Raw genomic sequence first — 17842 nt, 5'->3', positions numbered from 1 at the left:
GACATGTTTTACCATTTACTTTTCAGGACGAGGGCAAAAAAATCTAAATAAGGAAAGATGTTGTTACATCCACCGGATAGGTACAGTGAAATGTGTTGTTTTCCACTGTCAGACATAGTAGAATGGAACCAATTAGGGTTAAGTGGAGCCAATTAGGGTTAAGTGGAGCCAATTAGGGTTAAGTGGAGCCAATTAGGGTTAAGTGGAGCCAATTAGGGTTAAGTGCCTTGCTCAAGGGCACATCAACAAATGTTTCACCTAGCCGGCTCAGTTATTCAAACCTTTCGGTTACTGGCCCAATGCTCTAACCACTAAGCTACCTGCCGCCCAAGTGGAACGCAAAACAATTTTGACATAAACAGTTGCATTCATGAATTTTATTGACAAAAGTCAATAAAAAAATAAGGTCCGCCAAGGCACAAACATAATAAAATGAATTTATATGAATGCTGTAAGTACAGAAATTGTTTGCTCAGTGGGAAATATCTATCTAGTCAGTGACAACTGTGTAGAATTTGTGACAGCAACTATGTGAGCTTATTACAAACACAAACACACACAAGAAATGAGACCTCCATAGAATAATAAATGTTCAAAATGATATTTAAATTTTATTATAATATGCTTTGTTAGATAAATAGAACAGCCTGTAACCTGATGGAGACTGGACTATCAGGCAATATGTATGTTTATGTAGTACGGTTACAAAATACCGGTAACTTTCCCCAAATTCCCAGGTCTTCCGGAAATCCCGTGCGAAGGATTTCCAGCCGGAAGATTCCCTCCTGATTCCGGGAATTTCTGAAAAAAAACTGGAAATGTTTGGAAAGTTACTGCAATTTTGCAACCCTATTCTGTAGCAAAGAAAACAAACCAAAAAACTGTTACAGAGTAATAATAAAAAACATTGGTAGTATGAGAATATCCATAAGAATTCATCTACTTTTCTTTTACATCATCACCTCTACATATCGGTGTAATTGTGCTTTGATAATGACATATTTGCGACTAGAACACAGATACAGAACATTTCAAAACCCTCACAGAATTACAAGGAAAACCAAAACGAACTGATTTCTGGAAAACTCCCCACACACCCCTTATGTCAGTCAAGAACATGGGTAAATGAATAGGCTGGAAATAACACATCTCACAACTCATTCCTAAATCCCATGTCAAACCGTAGCCCCTACTACTCCCTAGGCACTGTAGAACTGAGAGGACTGGATAGGCATACACAATGTGGAAGCTCTGTCTGTGACAGGTGGAATTGTCTCCATACAAGTACGTACGGCATAGTTGCTAGGGGATGATTTGGGATTATAGGATAGGGCACACATTTAACATGGATTAATGAAACAAGGCGTGTTGTTGGAATGAGGTTCAGCTGCTAGCTGGTGGATTCAACCAGGCTGGTCACACAAACCAACACATTTCATTACACAAACACACGCACACACATACGCACACACACATTCACACACACTATTAGGAGGGGAGCATCATCTTCTTCCTGTATCATCGAGGCAAACTTGGCAGCAATAATGCAAATGAAAAAATTAATAAAATTTAAAAAAAGGTAATACATGCAGAAGACGATATACAAGCATGCATTTACAAGATGAGACCTGAAAAGTTCACCATTACGTTTTTACTAAATGGTAGAGCTCTCTACTACCTTCTCCCTAAATGCTTCCACTACTCATCTTGGTTGTTATTGATGTAACCCATTGTGGAGATGGCTACATTCTCAAAACAGACAGAGAGACTCCCACTGGAACTGCACCCCTATGCAGCATCACAGCAGTTACGGTGCTACATCTACAGTGGAGTTGAGTGAAGCACAACATTTCTCCACTGACCAGGGTTGGGGTCAATTCCATTCCAATTCAGTCAATTCGGGAAGTTAATTGTCTGAACTGAAATGGAATTGATCCCCACCATACTACTATCCTAATAGGCCAGCCATCAGCAACTGACAGCCAGGTGTTGGCTGTTATAAAGGCATGAGGCTCTGTTGATGTTTTTTGTTCAGTGTTGGGTCTGTACACTAGTTAGATACATTTCCCATATCTGTCTGTTTTAGAGTGAGAAGTCCATATTTGCAGTGTGATCTTGAAGAGTAGAGTCTTTGTTTCCTGGTTCTATTCCAAACATAGACATAGAACATTCAGGATTCACTTTTAGGATTCCAAATTCCCAAAAATGTTCTGGAACTTTTACAGATATTTATGTTTGGAATAATCTTCTTCTTCTCCACTTAATGTGATTGTTGTGATTGTTGATATTTTCCCCCTCCTTTCAGATAGTAAGAAAAGTTTCCATATTGAGAATCCGTTCACATCAGATATTCTTGTTGTATGGTTGACTTTGGTTGCATACTGCCAGCCAGGTTATTCCTCCTTCCTCTTGTCCTGATTGGCTCAGGTACTTCCTGCTTTCTCCTGATTGGCTCAGCATGTGAAGTCTTCGAAGTTGCCCTGTGCTGGATGGTGAGGAAGCATGTTGGCAGGATACGTACCCGGCGTACGCAGGTTCTCACAGGGCGTCTGAGGGAAGAGAAGTGAACAAAGGATGAGAAAAAATGAAGGGAAGGAGAAAGGAGAGAGACAGAAATTAGAGGTTCTCACACAGAGCCCGAGGGATGAGCGAACAGGAAGGACAGACAGGGATAAGAGGTTCTCACACAGAGCCCGAGGGATGAGCGAACAGGGAGGACAGACAGGGATAAGAGGTTCTCACACAGAGCCCGAGGGATGAGCGAACAGGAAGGACAGACAGGGATAAGAGGTTCTCACACAGAGCCCGAGGGATGAGCGAAAAGGAAACACAGACAGGAATAAGGCTTCCGGTAGTAGAGAGGAATGAACATACTGTAGTTGAAAGAAACCAAAGACAAAATACTGCCAAAAATCACCCTTTTATTTTATAGTGCACTACTAAGTCTAAAGTAGTGCACTATATAGAGAATAGGGTGCCATTTGGGAAAGAGAGATGAAACAGGCTGGATTAAACGGAGGAATGCAGGGTAAAGGAGGATGAAATAACTCCATGCAGCGAACCAACCACCATATTTCACTCTCTCTGTCTCTCTCTGTCTCTCTCTCTCTCTCTCTCTGTCTCTCTCTCTCTCTCTGTCTCTCTCTGTCTCTCTCTCTCTCTCTCCCCCCCCCCATCCCCCCCAGAGGTTTCTACATGGAACCCGAAAGGGTTCTACGTGAAACCAAAAAGGGTTCTCCCTGGAACCAAAAAGGGGGACAGCCAAATAACCCATTTGGAACCTTTTTTTCTAATAGTGTACACTTGAAAATCAGAAGCTGTCACCCCCACCTAAAGCTCCCATTGTAAACCCACTAGGCTGGTCTTACAGACCATCCGTGATTAAATTGAAACCATTTCCACAATCTCTTACTTTCTCATTTATCACTGTGCCTCTTTCGCTCTCTCTGTTTTTTTGTTGTCTCTCTCTCTATCTCCCCCCCAACCCCCCCACCCTGTCTCGGTCCAACAATTCTTCCAGACACTGCAAATACTTAGCCAGAGATAGAGCTAGCCTACTGACATGGCGTTTGACGTCCTCCAGACTCAGAACTGCTCCCCGGTCGTTGCTGTTGCTGCGTTTGTGTTTCTTATTTGAGCACCGACACAGCTTGTACTTGATCACCTGCAAACAAGCAAACATAGTAGCTGGTCTTTGAAGCAGTGCCTCAGAGAACCAGACTTTCGGAATGCAGCCAACTGACTGTTCACTGTTCATCTGTTTTCCTTTTCTTTTTTACAGACTGCTGGTGAACCGGTTTCTTTCTTTATTACTGGAATCTTATTGAGACAAATGAATATAGTAAAGAAAAAGTGATATAATTCAAAGACAATTGATGGTACACATACAGAAATGATTTCCAGTGTCAGTAATGTTTACAATAATGAGATAAGCTACTTATCCCAGCTTATTCCAATTATTCCAAAAATGATTATTATTTTTTATTTTTTATTTTATATAGATAGAATTAATCATGAGTACATGAACATACAGTAAACAGAAAGAGTGTATATCCTCAAACACATCCTTGTTGAACAGACAGCTATTCTACCCAGGGAGGTTGCTGCTCTGATAAAACAGCAACAGAAGCATCCAAACTGAATCCCAAATACAATATGGCTAAAATGTTCATGCAGTCAACAGTGCTGCGTCTGAGAGAGATGAGCTGCTTTCAGACACCTGGAAATGAATGCTCTGCAAGTTTGATTTAAAGTGGGCGGCTAGTATTAACGGGATACAGGTAGTTCCCTTTTTATTAAGTGTAGCTTAAAAAGTTCCCTAGGGTGTTGTTTCATCCAGACAGTTTTTAAACCCGTTAGTTGGTTACTAAGAAACATCCACAATTTACGGAGAATGCAGCAATGCTAGTGGAAATGGATTGTTTCCATGTGGCTGACTAGTTCTAAGGCCTGTGGCTGTCTAGCACTTAACTAGACATATTGCCATGAGGGAATCATGTAAATGAAGGATATTTACATACATTGACATATATACTACCATAACCTAGAGGCAAACTTTCTCTAGGAAACCTAGATGCAAGCAAAAACCCAAGACATAAACAAAAACCTGATTATACATTCATGGAACTGTTTCAGGACAAACCAAATAAGATTTTAAAGAAAGATCTGCCAGGAAATCTAGAAACATTTTACATTTACAAAATGAAGGCTTACCTCATATAGGTAGTCAAAGAGCTCCAGGATGGTGAGGATACTGGCTCCTATGAAGAGACCCATCTGACCACCAATGTCACCTGAAAACACATGAAGAGAACCATCTGACCACCAATATCACCTGAAAACACATGAAGAGACCCATCTGACCACCAATATCACCTGAAAACACATGAAGAGAACCATCTGACCACCAATATCACCTGAAAACACATGAAGAGACCCATCTGACCACCAATATCACCTGAAAACACATGAAGAGAACCATCTGACCACCAATATCACCTGAAAACACATGAAGAGAACCATCTGACCACCAATATCACCTGAAAACACATGAAGAGACCCATCTGACCACCAATATCACCTGAAAACACATGAAGAGACCCATCTGACCACCAATATCACCTGAAAACACATGAAGAGACCCATCTGACCACCAATATCACCTGAAAACACATGAAGAGAACCATCTGACCACCAATATCACCTGAAAACACATGAAGAGAACCATCTGACCACCAATATCACCTGAAAACACATGAAGAGAACCATCTGACCACCAATATCACCTGAAAACACATGAAGAGAACCATCTGACCACCAATATCACCTGAAAACACACGAAGAGACCCATCTGACCACCAATATCACCTGAAAACACATGAAGAGAACCATCTGACCACCAATATCACCTGAAAACACATGAAGAGACCCATCTGACCACCAATATCACCTGAAAACACATGAAGAGACCCATCTGACCACCAATATCACCTGAAAACACATGAAGAGACCCATCTGACCACCAATATCACCTGAAAACACATGAAGAGACCCATCTGACCACCAATATCACCTGAAAACACATGAAGAGACCCATCTGACCACCAATATCACCTGAAAACACATGAAGAGACCCATCTGACCACCAATATCACCTGAAAACACATGAAGAGACCCATCTGACCACCAATATCACCTGAAAACACATGAAGAGACCCATCTGACCACCAATATCACCTGAAAACACATGAAGAGACCCATCTGACCACCAATATCACCTGAAAACACATGAAGAGACCCATCTGACCACCAATATCACCTGAAAACACATGAAGAGACCCATCTGACCACCAATATCACCTGAAAACACATGAAGAGAACCATCTGACCACCAATATCACCTGAAAACACATGAAGAGAACCATCTGACCACCAATATCACCTGAAAACACATGAAGAGACCCATCTGACCACCAATATCAACAATAAACACATGAAGAGACCCATCTGACCACCAATATCACCTGAAAACACATGAAGAGACCCATCTGACCACCAATATCACCTGAAAACACATGAAGAGACCCATCTGACCACCAATATCAACAATAAACACATGAAGAGACCCATCTGACCACCAATATCACCTGAAAACACATGAAGAGACCCATCTGACCACCAATATCACCTGAAAACACATGAAGAGAACCATCTGACCACCAATATCAACAATAAACACATGAAGAGACCCATCTGACCACCAATATCACCTGAAAACACATGAAGAGACCCATCTGACCACCAATATCACCTGAAAACACATGAAGAGACCCATCTGACCACCAATATCACCTGAAAACACATGAAGAGAACCATCTGACCACCAATATCACCTGAAAACACATGAAGAGACCCATCTGACCACCAATATCACCTGAAAACACATGAAGAGAACCATCTGACCACCAATATCACCTGAAAACACATGAAGAGACCGAAATGACCACCAATATCACCTGAAAACACATGAAGAGACCCATCTGACCACCAATATCACCTGAAAACACATGAAGAGAACCATCTGACCACCAATATCACCTGAAAACACATGAAGAGACCCATCTGACCACCAATATCACCTGAAAACACATGAAGAGACCCATCTGACCACCAATATCACCTGAAAACACATGAAGAGACCCATCTGACCCCAATATCACCTGAAAACACATGAAGAGACCCATCTGACCACCAATATCACCTGAAAACACATGAAGAGACCCATCTGACCACCAATATCAACAATAAACACATGAAGAGACCCATCTGACCACCAATATCACCTGAAAACACATGAAGAGAACCACCTGACCACCAAAATCACTTAAAAACACATGAAGAGACCCATCTGACCACCAATATCACCTGAAAACACATGAAGAGACCCATCTGACCACCAATATCACCTGAAAACACATGAAGAGACCCATCTGACCACCAATATCACCTGAAAACACATGAAGAGACCCATCTGACCACCAATATCACCTGAAAACACATGAAGAGACCCATCTGACCACCAATATCAACAATAAACACATGAAGAGAACCATCTGACCACCAATATCACCTGAAAACACATGAAGAGAACCATCTGACCACCAATATCACCTGAAAACACATGAAGAGAACCATCTGACCACCAATATCACCTGAAAACACATGAAGAGAACCATCTGACCACCAATATCACCTGAAAACACATGAAGAGACCCATCTGACCACCAATATCACCTGAAAACACATGAAGAGACCCATCTGACCACCAATATCAACAATAAACACATGAAGAGACCCATCTGACCACCAATATCACCTGAAAACACATGAAGAGACCCATCTGACCACCAATATCACCTGAAAACACATGAAGAGACCCATCTGACCACCAATATCACCTGAAAACACATGAAGAGACCCATCTGACCACCAATATCACCTGAAAACACATGAAGAGACCCATCTGACCACCAATATCACCTGAAAACACATGAAGAGACCCATCTGACCACCAATATCAACAATAAACACATGAAGAGACCCATCTGACCACCAATATCACCTGAAAACACATGAAGAGAACCATCTGACCACCAATATCACCTGAAAACACATGAAGAGAACCATCTGACCACCAAAATCACTTAAAAACACATGAAGAGACCCATCTGACCACCAATATCACCTGAAAACACATGAAGAGACCCATCTGACCACCAATATCACCTGAAAACACATGAAGAGACCCATCTGACCACCAAAATCACCTGAAAACACATGAAGAGAACCATCTGACCACCAATATCACCTGAAAACACATGAAGAGAACCATCTGACCACCAATATCACCTGAAAACACATGAAGAGAACCATCTGACCACCAATATCACCTGAAAACACATGAAGAGACCCATCTGACCACCAATATCACCTGAAAACACATGAAGAGACCCATCTGACCACCAATATCACCTGAAAACACATGAAGAGACCCATCTGACCACCAATATCACCTGAAAACACATGAAGAGACCCATCTGACCACCAATATCACCTGAAAACACATGAAGAGACCCATCTGACCACCAATATCACCTGAAAACACATGAAGAGACCCATCTGACCCCAATATCACCTGAAAACACATGAAGAGACCCATCTGACCACCAATATCACCTGAAAACACATGAAGAGAACCATCTGACCACCAATATCACCTGAAAACACATGAAGAGACCCATCTGACCACCAATATCACCTGAAAACACATGAAGAGACCCATCTGACCACCAATATCACCTGAAAACACATGAAGAGACCCATCTGACCACCAATATCACCTGAAAACACATGAAGAGACCCATCTGACCACCAATATCACCTGAAAACACATGAAGAGACCCATCTGACCACCAATATCACCTGAAAACACATGAAGAGACCCATCTGACCACCAATATCACCTGAAAACACATGAAGAGACCCATCTGACCACCAATATCACCTGAAAACACATGAAGAGACCCATCTGACCACCAATATCACCTGAAAACACATGAAGAGACCCATCTGACCACCAATATCAACAATAAACACATGACATTCATGATGAAACACATGATGAAAATACACATGATAAAAAATATTTGAATTTTTTTTGGCAAGGGCTTTGTGTCTGGAACCTGAAACGTTGGTTCCATAGTAAATGAAGTAATATTGAGTGCATTTTTTTATTCACAGGCTAAAACATAATTGAAAAATGTTGTATTCAGGTATAACAACACACCTCAGGGTGGTTAATATCATTTTAATGAAAACTTATGATAACTGTATTTGCTATTTTGTTCAGCAATTCTGATCAACTGCTGACCAGCGTTTTCTTACCCAGCAACCCAGCAAACTCGTAAGCTTTCGTCTGCTCGATGGTCTCGTAGTTCAGAGCCTCAAAGAAGATATCCAGGACCAGGATGTTATCACTGTCAACCATGAGGAGAGGAAAGAGAGGAAGAAGAAAAAGAAGATAACTTATTGTCTAAAATGACACAGCTATTAGTGTTTTTGTTTTCTCCTTATCCCCTAAGACACCCAGATCTTACAGACCTTAAAGACACAGCTATTAGTGTTTTTGTTTTCTCCTTACCCCCTAAGACACCCAGATCTTACAGACCTTAAAGACACAGCTATTAGTGTTTTTGTTTTCTCCTTACCCCCTAAGACACCCAGATCTTACAGACCTTAAAGACACAGCTATTAGTGTTTTTGTTTTCTCCTTACCCCCTAAGACACCCAGATCTTACAGACCTTAAAGACACAGCTATTAGTGTTTTTGTTTTCTCCTTACCCCCTAAGACACCCAGATCTTACAGACCTTAAAGACACAGCTATTCGTATTTTTGTTTTCTCCTTACCCCCTAAGACACTCAGACCTTAAAGACACAGTGCAGCACCCCTGGAGCAGTTTTGGGGTTAAGTGTCTTCCCTGTGGCTCAGTTGGTAGAGCATGGTGTTTGCAATGCCAGCATGGTGTGTGCAACGCCAGGGTTGTGGGTTCGATTCCCACGGGGGGCCAGTACAAAAAAAAATGCATGAAATGTATGCATTCACTACTGTAAGTCGCTCTGGATAAGAGCATCTGCTAAATGACTAAAATGTAAAAGGACACAACAGCAGGAGACGTGCATCTAGGAACCTTCAGTAAAACCAACAAGTCCACTTCACACTTAATACCCACATCTAACAGCAATTGAGCATTGATTGGCACGGCAGGCGGTCCCTCTCCTTGCCTGCATGATTTCCTGTTTCTGATCTTCAGATAGATGACTGAGCAGATGTTTCAGGTTGAGCAAATCATTTGTGTGTGCATGTGTGTAATTTGCATTCAGATAATTTCCTCCTGGCTTGGAGACGCCATTGAGTGAAACATAATAAGGAAATATTTCCTGTTGTGATTTCACTGTACTGAATTATAAAATATATATACAAAAGTATGTGGACACCCTTTCAAATGAGTGGATTTGGCTAATTCAGCCACACCCGTTACTGACAGGTGAATAAAATAGAACACACAGCCATGCAATCTCCTTAGACAAACATTGGCAGTAGAATGGTCTAACTGAAGACCTCAGTGAGTTTCAACGTGGCACCTTTCCAACAAATCAGTTTGTCAAATTTCTGCCCTGCTAGAGCTGCCCCGGTCAACTGTAAGTGCTGTTGTTGTGATGTGAAGTGGAAAAGTCTAGGAGGAACAACGGCTCAGCCGTGAAGTGGTAGGCCACACAAGCTCACAGAACAGGACCGCCGTGTACAGATGCACGTAGTGAGTAAAAATCGTCTGCCCTTGGTTGCAACATTCACTACCGAGTTCCAAACTGTCTCTGCAAGCAACGTCAGCACAATAACTGTTTGTCGGGAGCTTCATGAAATGGGTTTCCATGGCCGAGCAGCCGTACACAAGCCTAAGATCACAATGCGCAATGCCAAGCGTCGGCTGGAATGGTGTAAAGCTCGTCGTCATTGGACTCTGGAGCAGTGAGAACGCGTTCTCTGGAGTGATGAATCACGCTTCACCATCTGGCAGTCCGACGGATGAATCTGGGCTTGGCGGATGCCAGGAGAACGCTACCTGTCTGAATGCATAGCGCCAACTGTAAAGTTTGGTGGAGGAGAAATAATTGTCTGGGGCTATTTTTCATGGTTTGGGCTAGGCCTCTTAGTTTTAATGAAGGGAAATCTTAATACAGAAATGGTTTGTTGAGATCGGTGTAGAAGAACTTGACTGGTCTGCACAGAGCCCTGACCTCAACCCCATCGAACACCTTTGAGATGAATTGGAACGCCGACTGCGAGCCAGGCCTAATCGCCCAATATCAGTGGCCAACCTCACTGATGCTCTTGTGGCTGAATGGAAGGAAGTTCCCGCAGCAATGTTCCAACATCTAGTGAAAAGTCTTCCCATACGAGAAGAGGCTGTTATAGCAGCAATGTTCCAACATCTAGTGAAAAGCCTTCCCAGACGAGAAGAGGCTGTTATAGCAGCTCCATTTTAATGCCCATGATTTTGGAACAAGATGTTCGACAAACAGGTGTCCACATACCTTTGATCATGTAGTGTACCTCTCTCTCTCTCTCTCGCTCATCCCTCTTTCCCTCTCTCATCTCTTGTTTATAGAATGTCAAGCAGGGATTACTGTACATCAAGGCCTCGGGCACAGTGGATGATTTAGTTTCTGAATATCTGGTAAACAAGTGTTGTATCGAACTACAGGAATCCAACTGCAGGGCAAGTTAGACTCCTAGTGTGCGTCCCAAAACTGTACCCTATTCCCTAAATAGTGCACTACTTTTGACCAGGGCTACATAGGGAATACGGTGCCAATTGGGACCATCAACAAGCTGTTTCTCTCTGATGATAAATCAACAGGTACATTTTTTTAATACCGGTATCATGGCTTTGACATAAATAAAATCACAGTAAATCTACAGTCAATCAGAAAATACTTTGATGTTCACAAACAAGACTTTGTGACGCCATTTTTCCAAACCTAGCCAACTATTACCGACGAGCAGCATTGTAGAAACTAAATACATTACAAAGGAACGTCTTGATTAGTGCTATGTTAGCTAGCTACATAGTTGCTTTTGTATCATAAGGTGTAGTACTGAAACTATCGAGGTTACCTAGCCAGCTACACGTTCAAACAAAGTCAACAACGCTGCCACTGCTAGCTAGCCTACTTCACCAGCCAGCAGTACTGTATCATCTTCGTCATTTTAGTCAATACATTTTTTGCAACGTAAGCTTAACTTTCTGAACATTCGAGAAGTGTCGTCCACTTGTCATTCCAATCTCCTTTGCATTAGCGTAGCCTCTTCTGTAGCCTGTCAACTATGTGTCTGTCTATCCCTGTTCTCTCCCCTCTGCACAGGCCACACAAACGCTTCACACCGCGTGGCCGCTGCCACTCTAACCTGGTGGTCCCAGCGCGCATGACCCACGTGGAGTTCCAGGTCTCCGGCAGCCTCTGGAACTGCCGGTCTGCGGCCAACAAGGCAGAGTTCATCTCAGCCTATGCTACCCTCCAGCACCTCGACTTCTTGGCACTGACGGAAACATGGATTACCACAGATAACACTGCTACGCCTACTGCTCTCTCCTGGTCTGCCCACGTGTTCTCGCATACCCCGAGAGCATCTGGCCAGCGGGGTGGTGGCACTGGAATCCTCATCTCTCCCAAGTGGACATTCTCTCTTTCTCCCCTGACCCATCTGTCTATCTCCTCATTTGAATTCCATGCTGTCACAGTTACCAGCCCTTTCAAGCTTAACATCCTTATCATTTATCACCCTCCAGGTTCCCTTGGAGAGTTCATCAATGAGCTTGACGTCTTGATAAGTTCCTTTCCTGAGGATGGCTCACCTCTCACAGTTCTGGGTGACTTTAACCTCCCCACGTCTACCTTTGACTCATTCCTCTCTGCCTCCTTCTTTCCACTCCTCTCCTCTTTCGACCTCACCCTCTCACCTCCCCCCTACTCACAAGGCAGGCAATACGCTTGACCTCATCTTTACTAGATGCTGTTCATCCACTAATCTCATTGTAACTCCCCTCCAAGTCTCCGACCACTACCTTGTATCCTTTTCCCTCTCGCTCTCATCCAACACTTCTCACTCTGCCCCTACTCGGATGGTATTGCGCCGTCCCAACCTTCGCTCTCTCTCTCCCGCTACTCTCTCCTCTTCCATCCTATCATCTCTTCCCTCTGCTCAAACCTTCTCCAACCTATCCCCTGATTCTGCCTCCTCAACCCTCCTCTCCTCCCTTTCTGCATCCTTTGATTCTCTATGTCCCCTATCCTCCAGGCCGGCTCGGTCCTCCCCTCCTGCTCCGTGGCTCGACGACTCATTGCGAGCTCACAGAACAGGGCTCCGGGCAGCCGAGCGGAAATGGAGGAAAACTCGCCTACCTGCGGACCTGGCGTCCTTTCACTCCCTCCTCTCTACATTTTCCTCTTCTGTCTCTGCTGCTAAAGCCACTTTCTACCACTCTAAATTCCAAACATCTGCCTCTAACCCTAGGAAGCTCTTTGCCACCTTCTCCTCCCTCCTGAATCCTCCTCCCCCTCCCCTCCCTCCCTCTCTGCGGATGACTTCGTCAACCATTTTGAAAAGAAGGTTGACGACATCCGATCCTCGTTTGCTAAGTCAAACGACACCGCTGGTCCTGCTCACACTGCCCTACCCTGTGCTTTGACCTCTTTCTCCCCTCTCTCTCCAGATGAAATCTCGCGTCTTGTGACGGCCGGCCGCCCAACAACCTGCCCGCTTGACCCTATCCCCTCCTCTCTTCTCCAGACCATTTCCGGAGACCTTCTCCCTTACCTCACCTCGCTCATCAACTCATCCTTGACCGCTGGCTACGTCCCTTCCGTCTTCAAGAGAGTGAGAGTTGCACCCCTTCTGAAAAAACCTACACTCGATCCCTCCGAAGTCAACAACTACAGACCAGTATCCCTTCTTTCTTTTCTCTCCAAAACTCTTGAACGTGCCGTCCTTGGCCAGCTCTCCTGCTATCTCTCTCAGAATGACCTTCTTGATCAAAATCAGTCAGGTTTCAAGACTGGTCATTCAACTGAGACTGCTCTTCTCTGTGTCACGGAAGCTCTCCGCACTGCTAAAGCTAACTCTCTCTCCTCTGCTCTCATCCTCCTAGACCTATCTGCTGCCTTTGATACGGTGAACCATCAGATCCTCCTCTCCACCCTCTCCGAGTTGGGCATCTCCGGCGCGGCCCACGCTTGGATTGCGTCCTACCTGACAGGTCGCTCCTACCAGGTGGCGTGGCGAGAATATGTCTCCGCACCACGTGCTCTCACCACTGGTGTCCCCCAGGGCTCTGTTCTAGGCCCTCTCCTATTCTCGCTAAACACCAAGTCACTTGGCTCTGTCATATCCTCACATGGTCTCTCCTATCATTGCTATGCAGACGACACACAATTAATCTTCTCCTTTCCCCCTTCTGATAACCAGGTGGCGAATCGCATCTCTGCATGTCTGGCAGACATATCAGTGTGGATGACGGATCACCACCTCAAGCTGAACCTCGGCAAGACGGAGCTGCTCTTCCTCCCGGGGAAGGACTGCCCGTTCCATGATCTCGCCATCACGGTTGACAACTCCATTGTGTCCTCCTCCCAGAGTGCTAAGAACCTTGGCGTGACCCTGGACAACACCCTGTCGTTCTCTACTAACATCAAGGCGGTGACCCGATCCTGTAGGTTCATGCTCTACAACATTCGCAGAGTACGACACTGCCTCACACAGGAAGCGGCGCAGGTCCTAATCCAGGCACTTGTCATCTCCCGTCTGGATTACTGCAACTCGCTGTTGGCTGGGCTCCCTGCCTGTGCCATTAAACCCCTACAACTCATCCAGAACGCCGCAGCCCATCTGGTGTTCAACCTTCCTAAGTTCTCTCATGTCACCCTGCTCCTCCGCTCTCTCCACTGGCTTCCTGTTGAAGCTCGCATCCGCTACAAGACCATGGTGCTTGCCTACGGAGCTGTGAGGGGAACGGCACCTCCGTACCTTCAGGCTCTGATCAGGCCCTACACCCAAACAAGGGCACTGCGTTCATCCACCTCTGGCCTGCTCGCCTCCCTACCTCTGAGGAAGCACAGTTCCCGCTCAGCTCAGTCAAAACTGTTCGCTGCTCTGGCACCCCAATAGTGGAACAAGCTCCCTCACGACGCCAGGACAGCGGAGTCAATCACCACCTTCCGGAGACACCTGAAACCCCACCTCTTTAAGGAATACCTAGGATAGGATAAAGTAATCCTTCTACCCCCCCCCCCCCCCCCCTGAAAGATTTAGATGCACTATTGTAAAGTGGTTGTTCCACTGGATATCATAAGGTGAATCCACCAATTTGTAAGTCGCTCTGGATAAGAGCGTCTGCTAAATGACTTAAATGTAAAATGTAAATGTAGCATGTAGAACATGTATAATCTGAATCACATATAGAATGTAGAACATGTATAATCTGAATCACAAATAGAATGTAGAACATGTATAATCTGAGTCACATACAGAATGTAGAACATGTATAATCTGAATCACATATAGAATGTAGAACATGTGTAATCTGAATCACATATAGAATGTAGAACATGTATAATCTGAATCACATATAGAATGTAGAACATGTATAATAAACTCCCTGACATTCTCTCTCTCTCTCTCTCTCTCTCTCTCCGTCTCTCTCTGTCCCTCTCTCTGTCTCTCTCTCTGTCACTCTCTCTCTCTCTCTCTCTCTCTCTCTCTCTCTGTCTCTCTCTTTCTCTCTCTCTCTCTGTCTCTCTCTCTCTGTCTCTCTCTCTCTCTCTCTCGTCTCTCTCTCTGTCTCTCTCTCTGTCTCCCTCTCTCTGTCTCTCTCTCTGTCTCTCTCTCTCTGTCACTCTCTGTCTCTCTCTCTCTCTCTGTCTCTCTCTCTCGTCTCTCTCTCTCTATCTCCTCTGATTTGTAGGAGCGGCTGTGTGTTACGTTTCAGTGTCAGTGTGTGCTCGTCACGTCGTCGCCAGACAAACGGCTGTCAGCTCCTCTCATTACTCTTCTGATTAACCTGGGATCTCTGACCCACTGGGACTCTGACCCACTGGGACTGTCTGATGCGCACGCACGCACGCACGCACGCACGCACGCACGCACGCACACACACACACACACACACACACACACACACACACACACACACACACACACACACACACACACACACACACACACACACACCCCTAGAGCAGCTGGCATGAGAGCAACAGTCAGACAATCCCACCTTCTGGTGCCCTGTGTCATGACTGTCCTGTGAGGATCCAAATAGGTCAGATCAGCATTGCAATAAATGACTTCAACCAGACCCCCTCTCACACGCAGAGGGGGGAGGGGGGGGACTGGTGGGGGTTAACACCTCACACCCTGTTGTAAATCAAGGACAGAACATCCAGACACCCCTCTCCAATGTTCACCAAAGGCCTATGTTCCTGCCGAAACTCTAACCACGTTCTAAAGCGAATCCTAGAACAATATTTCAAACATAGAACGTTGGGAATGGTCAAAGGTCATGAAGTGTCCATCTGATGCGTTGTGCGTGAAATTCGAAAAATGATGAAAGTGTTTTTGTTAAAGGAGGGACATGATTTTAGGAGCCATAAGAGATAATAGTTGTACATAACTTTGTACAAGTGACAAGTCACTCCCCAGAGTGAGGTCAGAGAGCGTGTCAGTCTGACAGAACCGCCCCTCTCGAACAAATTGCATAAATGATGAGTAACAAAACTAACATATCAGACCAGAAAGATGTGAAGCTGCAGCTGCACGTTTCAAGTGGTGGGACTCTGAATCTCAACACGAGGTAGAGACGATAAAGTCACCTCCCGGACAATCACTGGTATGGCTGATTAGTTGTTCTAAGTAAAGTATCTAGAAAAGTGAATTGAAGTGGGACCATCCTACTACTCTGCTCAAACCATCGTACTACGCTACTCTCATCACCCCACTGGGAACCATCGATAAGGCTGGCTAGCCTATCTTCAACGAAGCATCATCAAGCGTGAATGGAAGGAAAATAAACTCTGTAGTTCTGTTCAGGACTACAGGACAAGTCACTGGATACCGGACAACTACAAAGAAGGACAACAGTATAAGACTTGTCAGAACCATTTTGGACAATCAGAGCCTTACAAGCATGCCGTGAAAGGCCCAACCCCCTTTCCAAGGCGGCCCGGTTCAGAGAGATACATGGCGAACCAAGTTATTTTCATGTAAAAAATGATTTCTTACTCAAGGTGGGCGGCGGTTCGTATGCAAAGTATAGGAGTACTATAAGTGAGAGTAGTAGATTTTGCAGATGCAAGGAGGTTACGACTGTTCAGAATGATGATATGATACGAGGTTATGATTAATAAGTTGACTGTTTATAGATGTGATCGGTAAATACCTTGTAACTCTTTAAATAAACGCTCTCGAGGTGCGCTAGATCCAATGAGTTAATTGTTACATGACTAATTTAAATCGGGTAACAATTAAACATATTTAGGTTGATTAGATATATAACAGTCTTCAGATTGTTAGAAGTCAAGTCACGACACCAGCGAACAACCGTCCCCTATGTCTGTCTCTGTCACAAACACTTCTCCCCTCTGTCTATCTGACACTGCAGCCGGTCACACACACACCGGTGAACAATCCTCACAGATACTCACTGATCAGAAACACACGTGTACGCACGCACGCACGCACGCACGCACGCACGCACGCACGCACGCACGCACGCACACACACACACACACACACACACACACACACACACACACACACACACACACACACACACACACACACACACACACACACACACACTAGACCTCTCTCTCTCAAGACATATTCATGCAAATTCATTGCAATCTGATCTCTAAACAGACTGGAGGAAGAGAAGGATCCATTTTCTATCCACGGAGAAGTTAGATCATGTCGATGATGAATTTGTCTGAGGTAACTGACTAACTGTAATGGATTTGCTATTTTGTCTGTTTGACGTAGTTAAGCTGTTTGACTGTCATGATCATTATCAATACAACTTTACACAAGAAAACTATTTACAGCGCGCACTAGAGGTATTTTTAAACCCACTTTCAGGGGGATATAATTCATCATATTGTGGTTTATTTACACTTCCACACCTGACAGATAGATAAGGAACAGACAGGTAAACTTCCACACCTGACAGATA

General features: G+C 44.5%; 1 protein-coding gene across 6 annotated transcripts in view; it reads right to left on the bottom strand.

The window, feature by feature from the left end:
* Nucleotides 1–585: 585 nt before the first annotated feature.
* The window catches only part of asic1b (acid-sensing (proton-gated) ion channel 1b), a 387844-nt gene continuing 370587 nt past the window's right edge, over nucleotides 586–17842 (bottom strand). For all 6 annotated transcript variants that reach the window (NM_001139984.1, XM_082967312.1, XM_082967311.1 and 3 more), the window contains 4 exons: nucleotides 8944–9035; nucleotides 4714–4793; nucleotides 3563–3664; nucleotides 586–2549 (listed from right to left, as the gene is read on the bottom strand). In NM_001139984.1, coding sequence (NP_001133456.1) covers nucleotides 2454–2549; nucleotides 3563–3664; nucleotides 4714–4793; nucleotides 8944–9035 — 370 coding nt within the window. In that variant the 3' untranslated portion in view covers nucleotides 586–2453. The remainder of the gene's footprint in view (nucleotides 2550–3562; nucleotides 3665–4713; nucleotides 4794–8943; nucleotides 9036–17842) is intronic.

Source organism: Salmo salar, chromosome 22, assembly GCF_965601325.2.
Source record: "Salmo salar chromosome 22, fSalSal1, whole genome shotgun sequence".
In the NCBI taxonomy this organism is placed as follows: domain Eukaryota; kingdom Metazoa; phylum Chordata; class Actinopteri; order Salmoniformes; family Salmonidae; genus Salmo; species Salmo salar.
The sequence above is the reverse complement of the archived record's forward strand: the minus strand, read 5'-3'. Positions and strand labels throughout refer to the sequence as shown.